This window comes from Beta vulgaris, chromosome 6, assembly GCF_026745355.1.
Source record: "Beta vulgaris subsp. vulgaris cultivar EL10 chromosome 6, EL10.2, whole genome shotgun sequence".
Classification (NCBI taxonomy): domain Eukaryota; kingdom Viridiplantae; phylum Streptophyta; class Magnoliopsida; order Caryophyllales; family Amaranthaceae; genus Beta; species Beta vulgaris.
This window is the reverse complement of record NC_079207.1, coordinates 61,139,412-61,150,420: the sequence shown is the minus strand read 5'-3', so window position 1 is coordinate 61,150,420 and position 11,009 is coordinate 61,139,412. Positions and strand designations below refer to the sequence as shown.

Sequence of the window (11,009 nt, the reverse complement as noted above, 5' to 3'; positions counted from 1 at the left end):
AGGGTGAAATGATTATTATGAATGACGTACTTTAATTTTTTTAAAAAAGTTAAAAAATAATTCAATAATATTACCTCTCAAAAGGTACATCCACCTATACTGAACCGGTCACCAACTTTTGCCTCATAAGGTAAATGAACAGGGAGATGCTCCATAGAATTGAAAAAACCAGGTGGAAATATCCTCACTAACTTGCAAATAATTTCAGGAATATTCTCCTCTAAGCGCACCACATGATTAACTTTCAAGGTGGTCGAACAAAGATCTCTAAAGAATTGGCTCAATTCAGTGATAACATTCCACACATTAAGAGGCAACAAGTCTTTAAAGACAAATGGAAGCAATCGTTGCATAAAAACATGACAATCATGACTTTTCATACCGAATAACTTACACTCCTTCATATCGACGCATCTACCTAAATTTGAAGCATATCCATCAGGAAACTTTAGTTTCTTCACCCATTCACAAATAAGTTTCCTTTTCTCCTTAGGCAACATAAAAGGAGCATTCGGCTTTAGGATCTTCTTCCCCCTTTACTATCAAGGACAACTCGAGTCTCCAATTTTCTTCGTTTACAATACACTTTTATGTCTTTTCTTGCCTTCAAATCGTCTTTAGTTTTCCCCTTAACATCCATTATAGTGTGAAAAACATTATCAAACACATTTTTCTCAATGTGCATGACATCAAGATTGTGATGTATCAAGAGTTTTCTCCAATATGGAAGCTCCCAAAAGACACTTTGCTTTGTCCAATGGTGTAAGATACCATACCATTCAGGCCGCTTACCTTCATTCCTTATGCACTCAGTAGTTTTTGGTAACAAAGATACACGATTCCAAACTTCTTCTCCACTCAATCGTGGTGGAGGAGAAGAGTTTTCAACCGTGTCTTTACGAAATGCACTCTTATTTTTTCGAAAAACATGATTATGGGATAAAAACTGCCGATGACAATCAAATCAACTTTGTTTTCCACCATTTTCAAGAGTGAAAGCCTTAGTGTTCTCCATACAATATGGGCAAGCTAACTTACCCGCCGTGGTCCATCCTGAGAGCATGCCGTATGCAATGCAACTTTCATTTGAAAATTTTGTTTGTTGGAGATGTCATAAGTTGGCAATCCTATCTCCCATAGTAGTTTTAACTCTTCAATAAGAGGTTGCAAGAACACATCAGGGTTCCCTTTAGGGCTTTTTGGACCCGAAATTATCAGACTAAGAAACATAAAAGGTTTCTTCATACATAACCCGGGGGGAAGATTATAAGGAGTCAAGATGACTGGCCAACATGAATATTGTTTTCCCGTCTTCCCAAATGGTGAAAATCCGTCAGTACAAAGACCAAGTCGGACATTTCGGAACTCAGCGGCAAAAGATTCATACTCTTTATCTAGATGTTTCCATGCTTCTCCATCACTTGGATGAGACATTAGGCGATTATCTCGAGGATTATCCTTATGCCACCTCATTTGCTCAACAGTAGATTTTGTCGCATATAGTCTCTGCAATCTAGGACAAATTGGGAAATAAGTCAGAACACTATGAGGAGAATTGTTGTCATTATTCCTGAATGTCTTATAACGACCTCCTTTGCAGAAAAGACATTCTTTGAGATCTTTATGTTCCTTCTAGAATAACATGCAACCATTTGGACATACATGTATCTTTTGGTGCGGAAGCTCTAACCCTTAAGTAATGTCTTTGTCTTATAAAAGCTTTCTGCCATCTTATTTTCATCTGGGCACATATCTTTCATCAAGGAAGCAAAACCATCTATTGCTCTACGAGGAATATTATACTCACACTTGATATTTGCCATTCGTGCAGCAGCGGATAACAAAGACAACTTGCAACCATCATATAATGGCTCCTCCGCTGCCTTCAACATGTCAAAAAACTTCTTGTGACTAGGAAGTGGTTCTTCTTCAATGTCCTCTAAATCACTTTCTTGTCTAAAGGCATCTAATACCATGCTTCTATAAGGGTTAGATGTACGCTCAGTGGAAGTGGAGGCACTATTTTCCCCGTGAAAAACCCATCGATAATAATTAGGCGTAAAACCAAACCTATAGAGTTGCACCTTAACGGTCTCTAGATCTTCATATGGAATATTTCGACACTTGGCACATGGACATTTCATCATCCTATCTATCACAACATTATCTTGGGTGGTAGCATATGTAATGAATTCATCAACCTTGTTAGCAAAAGTTGGGCTAAGGAAGTTCCCCTCTAACCTTTCATACATCCACTCTCGATTCACCCCTACCCTCATGAAGTAGCACATTCATTCAACAACGATAATTTTCATTTACTACTTTTAGAATAAATTAACTAATAACATAAACCATAAAAAATATAAAGTAAAAAAACTAAACAAAAAATCGTTACAAGTAACAATATCTTACAATTAGCTTATATATATGTTATATAACCCAACCTCCCATATAAAAGACATGATTTTACACCAAAATATATACTTTTCATCCATTATGTATTTATAGTATACTATTTGCACTATTCTTTGTCATATATCTTACACTAATACTTATTTATACTTTAATTTTTAGATTGATTCTTCTCTTAATATAATACATCTTCTTACCAATACTAAAACGACATAAATATATCATGTTATTTCTATCATATCTACTTTTTCATTTAGGTTGTTCTTAATTTCATACCATGTTCTCCCGATTTGATTTTCAATTTCTTTTTTTTTTGTTATCTCTACTTTTTAGCACTTAATATGCTTATGATAAAATTTCAAACACCAATATTTAGCTAGTAGCTACCTATTATGATAAAATTTTAAAACACCAATATTTAGCTAATAGCTATCTAGCGCACTTTATGGCACTTTTGAGCCGACACATTTGGCTTCAACAGCTATGAGGAAGCAAGAGGTAATAATTGTAATATTAGAGCTTGGTTTTGCTTTAAATTTCCCTTGGTGGCAAATTGGTTGAATTCATTCCGTGGTTAAAATGTTAAAGTACTCTTTGGCTCATTAATCCAAACTAAATACGACTTCCTCGTTTCAAAGTAGTTGAAACATTTGCTTTTTAATGGTGTTAGATGCACAACATAATATATGACTATTAACATCTTTGCTCAGGTACTAGGAAAACTTACAGAAAGTTGTTATTTAAAAACTACAAATTGAAACAAAACAAGTGCCATATGATTAATTATTTTACATCTGTTCATAAAAATGTGTTCGAAGTTAATGAAGTTTGTTCCGCTAAATAGAAATGTTTTAGCTTAGTTTGAATTGGAGAAAGTACTATAGAATATTACTACCATACTAATTGATTTGATACAGCATAAGTGTGTAATCTATTTCTTGACCTCCAAAACATAAGATGCATAGGCTAATAAAGTATGGCCAAGCATCCTAAAAAAACACATTCTCTTACTTTCACAGCATCAAGACTAATTTGAGAAATAACAAAGCCTTTGTATAACTACATGACAAAAACTACCACTAAGAATATACATCCATACAGAAGCAACATAATCACCTCAAATTTCAAAAATAAACCCAATAAATTTATGATTAATAAATTGAACATTCAGTTGCTCGTGATATATCAAAATCATCATAGAGATTCATCGTGAAAATTCATAACATGGAAGCAACAGAATCACCTCAAATTTCTTATTTGGCAGAACTGTTCTATTCAGAAAGCTTTCTGTAATTTTTTATTTACTGTACAACTATATATGGAATTGATAAAGCAACTTCAAGCATAGCTAGCCATGTAGAGAAATTGATAAACTTCAAGCATACATATAACATGTAAACGAAAGGCATCTGAAACTTGAACATGCACACAACATTAAAAATTAAAAATTTCTTATTTAAGTTACCTTTTTACAGTTAGCCAACACGTTGATACCAGGATGACCTTGAAGGATTACGATTGAATATCCAATATGAGATGTCGAGTTTCGACCAGAGAGAGGCGTCCACTACAATGCTGCTATGCCATGAACGAAAACCCAATTCAGAATTTTGGGAACCAATTAATTAATGAATAAAAGAGAAAAATTTAGAGTAATGAGAAATATTACCAGTGCAATTGACGAGAAGAATAGCTATTGAAGAAACGAGACACATTTCCCAGATAATTTAAGAACGAGAAAAAGTTGACGAAGTCGTGCTTTCTTGAAGATCAGTTGTGAGAGTTGAGGGAGTTTGAAATTTTTTGACATTTTTTTCGCCAACTGCAAACGTGGGAATGTTGAAACAGATTTGCGCCTTATTTTTTGGTACTAGGAAAATTTGATTCCTCTCACCATTCCACGTTTAGTGCAGCTTGTTTGGTTGTTTTAATTTTCTTTGTTGTTTCTTATTTCTTATTGACTTTGCCTCTTTTAAATTAAAAATTAAAGTTTGATAAAATTCTGCTCAAAAAGGAAGGCAAATTATAAAAGTCCCCTCAAAAAGGAAAATTAAATAAAATGCAATGTTTGCTTGATTTTTGAAGTTCTCTTCATAAAATTTGGAAATTTCCTTAGATGGTTGCATGTTTAACTATATTTATACTTCACATTTGTTTAATTTAATGAGAAATGAAGTTTCAAAAAAAAATAATGCTTTGTCCTGTGCATTTTATAACTAGATAAAGTAATAATAAGTTATGATAATAACTTTTCTTAAGTTCAAATGAGCGAAAATAGAGTGAATATAACATGCACAATCATAGAATATTATAGTACTTTCTACAATAAAAATATAAATACTCTAAGGCTATGTTCTTTGAATTTAACTGAACTGAACTAAATTTGGTAGAACTAAACTGAACTTAATTTGTCTAAACTGAAATGAACTTCATTTGTTTGAACTGGACGGTGAATTGAACTTAATTTGACTGAACTGAATTTAATTAAAATTGTGAGATGCAACTAATTAAACTGAACTGAATTGAACTGAACTAATTTAACCTGAACTGAATTGAATTTTAATTGATCTAGTTTGAGAGAACATAGCCTAACACCCTATTCTTTTCCACTTTTTTTTTGCTCATCTTAACTAATCTGGATTTATTTGAACTAAACTGAACTATTATGTATTATAAACTTAGGGCCAGTTCTTCCCAGCTTATTTTCAGTTCAGTTTAGTTCGATTCAGTTCAAATCAGTTCAATTCAATTCAATTCAATTCTATTCAGTTCAGTTCAGTTCAATTCAGTTCAGTTCAGTTCAGATCAGTTCAGTTCAGTTCAGTTCAATTTAGCTCTTGACAATACTTTTACTCTCACATATCACTATTCATTTCAGTTCAATTCAGTTCAGTTCAGTTCAATTCAGTTCAGTTCAGTTCAGTTCAGTTCAGATCAATTCAGTTCAGTTATTCACCTGTTTTATGCCGAAGAGAACAGGCCGTCATTTGAACTTATAGACTTTATACAAACTTATTAGGATATATTTAATGAATGTATACTCAAATCTTACTTTGTCAATTTTTTTTTTTGCGAACTGAACTTATTAGATCTTATCTGAACATATCTTAACTTATTTAACTTATATCTCAAACCCCACTAAGGGGCTCTTTGTGGGGTAAGGTTTCCCTTACTATCCTTTCTCCCTTCAATAAGTTTCAGCTGTAATAATGTTGTCACTTGTCAGTTATACTCGCGAGAGGAGTCAGTTCAGTATAATCTTTCATCTTACCTTCATAAGAAAAATACATCAAAATAATTGTTGCAATTACCAAACTATCAAAATTGCTTAAGTACAAGTAAACGGTAATAACATTAATTCAATAACAAATGAGCATCACAATTGACCTTAACTAAGCATATCATCAAAACAAAACAAGTAAGATACAACTTTTTTGCCTCAATTTGCTTTATTAACCTTATCTATACACAATGTTTTTTCACCTTTAGAAACTATTATTTTAATCATTGTAGCTTATAAATAGTAAAAAAAAATCAGTTTGCAATCACTAAAAAGTCACTAAAAGTTACTTTTTAAAATCGATTTAATCATTAAAAATAAATAATATCACACAACTAATTGAGGCTACCAAGTTAAAATATGACTAAATCATGTTCATCTCAGGCTAACTTATAATCAATCCAAAAGAACTAGAGTATCAAGTGAACTCACTAATCATTTGGAATTCCGTGTTCGAGATGTATGAAATTCATTAGTTAAGGTTACTCGATTTGTAAAAAAGAGTCACGTGCAAGGAATACAGTTGGATTTGGTACAAGTAATATATGCATCAAGAAGCAACTACTGGTGTGAATGTGTGATTTAGTTGCTAATTTTATTTGGAGAGCAAATAACGAGATTGCTCTTCGATGTTCTGTTTTTTTGTCTTTTAGTTTTTTTATTTTATTTGTATTATTTATATACTTAGTTTTTTTTTTTTTTATATATTAATGATATTTATATGTAATTTTATATATATTTGTTGTTTTTTATATTATATTTTTTATGTTTTTGAATGTTGTATAATAATTTTTTTCTCATCAGTATCAATCAATAGTGTTTTCTTTTCTTTTAACTGTTTTGTCTTTCAAATTTGATGGCAAAACACAAATAAAAAAAAAAAAAAATTCCTGTACAGACCACTTTTTAACCGCAACAAATAGCATTTATTCTACTAGTGTGTATAAGATTATAATTGTGCACTAATACTTGATTATCACTTAGTTGAAATTATCTAAACTTGACTGGACATAAGGATCGTTCTTTCAGCTTATATACACTTATTAGTTGAACTTATCTTAATTTATATTCATGTATCTGAACTTATTAAAACTCAAATACGACTTATTTGAAATTAGTTAAGCTTATTTAAATTGATTGAACTTAATGTTCTTATGTGCTATTTTATTACATGAACTTATTTTTCCAATTATTACATGAACTTAATTATATAAGTGAAAATAAGGTGAATAGAATAGGAACACAAGTCCAACTTCGGCAACAAATTGAAAATATGTTGCATTGAGCAACCAACAAAGAAATGACGTGTTCACAATGGCAACAAAAAATAATTTGTTGCCATACTTTGTTTCTCAAAAGCAACTAACGGAAAATTTGATGTTATCAAGAAACAAATATTAAAATGACTTGTTTCAAATGTAAACGTATCATATATGAATGGCCATATGTTGTTGCTAAAAACTAATCCACAATTTTATTTTATTTTTCAATTTAGCGACAAATTATAAGGCAGCTTGTTTACAAAGGCAACAAATAAAAGATCGGATGCATTTTCGCAACAACTAGTAAGACTATTTGTTGCTAAAAGAAACATGTCAAAAATGAGTTGTCAAAGTTTGTTGCTAAAAGTGATTGGAGGATCTTTTAACTTATAATTTTAAAAAAATATAAAAGTATTGTTCCTATTTTAACAACAAATAATAGAACTATTTGTTTCTAATGGCAACAAATTCAATAGTTGTTGCCATTGTTTGTTTCTAAATAGCAACAAATCAAAAATATGATTCCATCTAGCAACACATAATAAAATGGTTTGTTTCCGATGTCAACAGAGTAAGTGTTCGTTGCAATAAAATGACAACAAATTAAAAATTTGATGCCATCTAACAACAAATAGTGATGCAATTTGTCTCCAATAGAAACAAATCAAAACTTTGTTGCCAACATTTGATGAGAAAAATGCTACTTTTGTAAGAGGCAACAAAAAATATATTATTCCTTGCTACTTATCAACATTTGAAAAATTTGTTGACAACCTATGTTTCTAAAATGCCCTCATTTTTGTAGTGACTATTTATATATGCTATAAAATGTAATAGATGTATTTTTTTTCAAATATATTATATAATCGTAATTTTTTATTTTATTATATTTTTTTAAAAAAACAAAAAACCTAAAGTATTGGTCTTAATGTCTTTTTTGTTAATTTTGCATTTATTCACAATTTAATTTGAACAAATACGAAAATGCAATTATATAGCTAATGTTTATTCATCAAAGTCCAACACATGATAAAATATACTTTATTAATTAAAAAAAAACAGACAAATACATAGCCGAACATAATTCCTATTTTTTTAACATGTTCTAAAAATAGGATAATATTAAAAGACAAAATGTTAACAATATATAATAATATATAGATAAATCTTCCTAATCATTCAAAGATGCTTCTATACCACTAATCACTTCATCTGAAACTTCACGTCCAAGAACAAATTGGTTACGTGCATGCATGATTTGAGTCATATAACCCATAGTTTCATGACCTTTGCAATGTAAATCATCTAACTTTGTTGCTATATCTATAATCTTCTCTTCATAACATCTTGAAAACGCTTCTAAAAATAATTTTGTTGCTGCAGCATAATTCTTCAATTATGTTTGAACTCTTGAATCCATGGAGAATAAATAAAAAAGAAGAAAACTAATAACAATAAGATAGAATTTATATAGAGATATTAAAACAAAAGTATTGAAGGTAAGTAAAAGAAATATGTTAATGGGGTTATTTATAGACAAAAATTTCGGCCAACTCATTCAAACACTAATATGTTAGTTGTTCACATTGAATACATTGTTGCATCATAAAGTATATGGTTGAGAGAAAATGACACAATTTATTGTTTTATTTTATACATTTATTTTATGTAAGTATTGGTGGTTGAACATAATAATAACAATGCAAATAAAAAGTTTATTGTTTTTTCACCCAACATCCAATTGCTTAAATAATGATGTATGAACATTAATATTAATAAAATAACTCGAAATAATGTAGAAAATGTAACAATAAATTAATAGCTACAAAAGTAGTATTATTCATATAATTTATTCCATCGAAAAGTAGTCACTGATAATACATAAGAATAATCCTTAAATTACGATATTCTATTTCATAACACTGTAGAAAAATCGAACTTCTCGATCACACTTACAATTATAACAGTCCAATGTATCATAACCATTAGGAACATAATAGACATCTTCTATATCCCACATCTTGCCCTTCATATGCTGATTTTCATTGGTCTTACAAACCAAGGGTGGCTTGTCTGACATTTTCGATCTATTTCTTATCCAAATAGTCTTTAACATTCTCTTAAATATCTCTCTACACTTTATAATTGACTCCATCGTTAGTTGTTTAAGTAGTGTTGTCAAAATATAGTGGCCATTCTCTATATCATCTCCGGATTTAGAAGATAGCCAAATTAATCCGAGCAAATATGATGACATAGCATGTCCAACTTTTGTAGCTTCAATCAAACTACACAATCCATTATTGTAATTATTATGGGTATAAATTTGTACCTGCAAAATAAATATAAGGAACATATAAACAACATTGAGTTTTAATTTAATATATACATTTTAATTTAATAAACAGCAATAAACACATGTGAAACATTATATGGTTTTAATATGAATATTTACATGGTGTTAAATTTGTGCACACTCATTTAACATAATTAATATAAACATTTTATCGCCTAAAAAAAACAAATTGAAACATTTTATAATCTGTAATAAATTAATATTTTTAGATTTCATATATTATTTTCTATTTATAATCCATAACTTTAGTATAAATTAACTTACCAAGCCATATCGAGTTAGGGCATCAGGATTTTTGCACTCTAGGCATCTTCCAAAGAAAATCTTAGCATTACTATTAACCATCCAAATACGATCAATTATTGTTTCAATAACAACCTTTTTCATGACAGAGTCATCATCTGAAAGGGTCTTTAGAATCTTGCAACTATTGAAAAGGTAAAACAAAAAAATATAATTAGAATATATAATTAATAATATAGTTTATAAACAATCAAATTTACAATACCTTAATTTGCAACAGAACAAATCAAATGGTTGTTGAGAAGCAACGCGTCCAAGAATGTTGATTGTTATTTCATTAGGTAAACGGTTGAAAAAATTAAGTTTTAAACTCGACATTTTTCTTTTGAACGAATTGGATCCTTTAACAGAGGATTTTATCTACATATATATATATATATATATATATATATATATATATATATAGATTAATACTTAATTCAAACAACTTTCCATTGTCATGAATTCAATAAAATTCAAAAAAACTTCCATATATAAAGAAATACGGATTATATATTAAGGTAAGCATATACATGTCAATATAGTTATAGAATCTCGATCAATACTATATCAATAATTTGAAGGAAACGTTTCCAAATGCTCTATATTTATTAAAATATTATTACAATTTATATTGGAAATAATAAAATTTCAAATATTCATAATACATCTATTTCGACTTTTATTTTTGAACCACATAAATTATGACTATTTGAATAGTAGTGCTCTGACAATTAATATTTGTATAGAGACCTACAAAAAAGAAATATAAATATAGTCAATAATAATAGTCAATAAATTTAATAATAATAATAATAATTATAATTAAAAAGAATATATAATTATAACATAAGTAAAAATTTTACTTGAACAAATAAGCACATTCCTCTGACCATCGCACGTAGGTAATATCTCTAACAACATGCACCTTCAACCCCATGTTCATGTAAGCAATATTTGATTGAATAATAAATACGTACTTCATTGTTATACGGGATAGTAAATTTGAACGAATAATATCATATCATAACCCTGTATATAATATAATATTACGTTAATTACATAATTAAAATAAAACGAACATGTAAAATGAACAATTAACGAATAAAGGTAGACATACCTCTATTAAATACCGGATTATGATAGATAAACTTGTCTTAAATACGAACTCGATTTGATTATCGCTTAGTTCAATGCACATAGTTCCAGTTGCATCATAAATTGTGACGATAAATGATAAGTTACATTTATTCAACAACTTGAAACTTCCCATATTGATATCAACTATATTCCCAATAACCTAATTGGTTTGTCCTACATATTACATTAAAATACAATTAAGAGACATAATAAACTATAAAATGATAGAAATAAATAAGTAAGCACTAAAGGAAAAACTTACATGGATAATATTTAT

The 11,009-nt window shown here is 29.3% G+C and overlaps 2 protein-coding genes across 2 annotated transcripts in view; both read right to left on the bottom strand.

Annotated features, from left to right (window-relative positions):
• LOC130591880 (uncharacterized) overlaps positions 1-2,291 on the bottom strand; it is a 6,042-nt gene extending 3,751 nt beyond the window's left edge. Inside the window, exons 1-3 of the mRNA XM_057395827.1 lie at positions 1,691-2,291; positions 1,039-1,592; positions 605-946 (exon numbers count right to left, since the gene is read on the bottom strand). Coding sequence (XP_057251810.1) covers positions 605-946; positions 1,039-1,592; positions 1,691-2,291 — 1,497 coding nt within the window. The remainder of the gene's footprint in view (positions 1-604; positions 947-1,038; positions 1,593-1,690) is intronic.
• Positions 2,292-8,863: 6,572 nt separating this feature from the next.
• Positions 8,864-9,931, bottom strand: LOC125498508 (uncharacterized). Its single transcript, XM_048646731.1, has 3 exons — positions 9,819-9,931; positions 9,575-9,737; positions 8,864-9,286 (listed from the first exon to the last, which is right to left on the bottom strand). Exons 1-3 carry the CDS (start codon positions 9,929-9,931, stop codon positions 8,864-8,866), a joined length of 699 nt encoding a protein of 232 aa, XP_048502688.1.
• Positions 9,932-11,009: the final 1,078 nt, after the last annotated feature.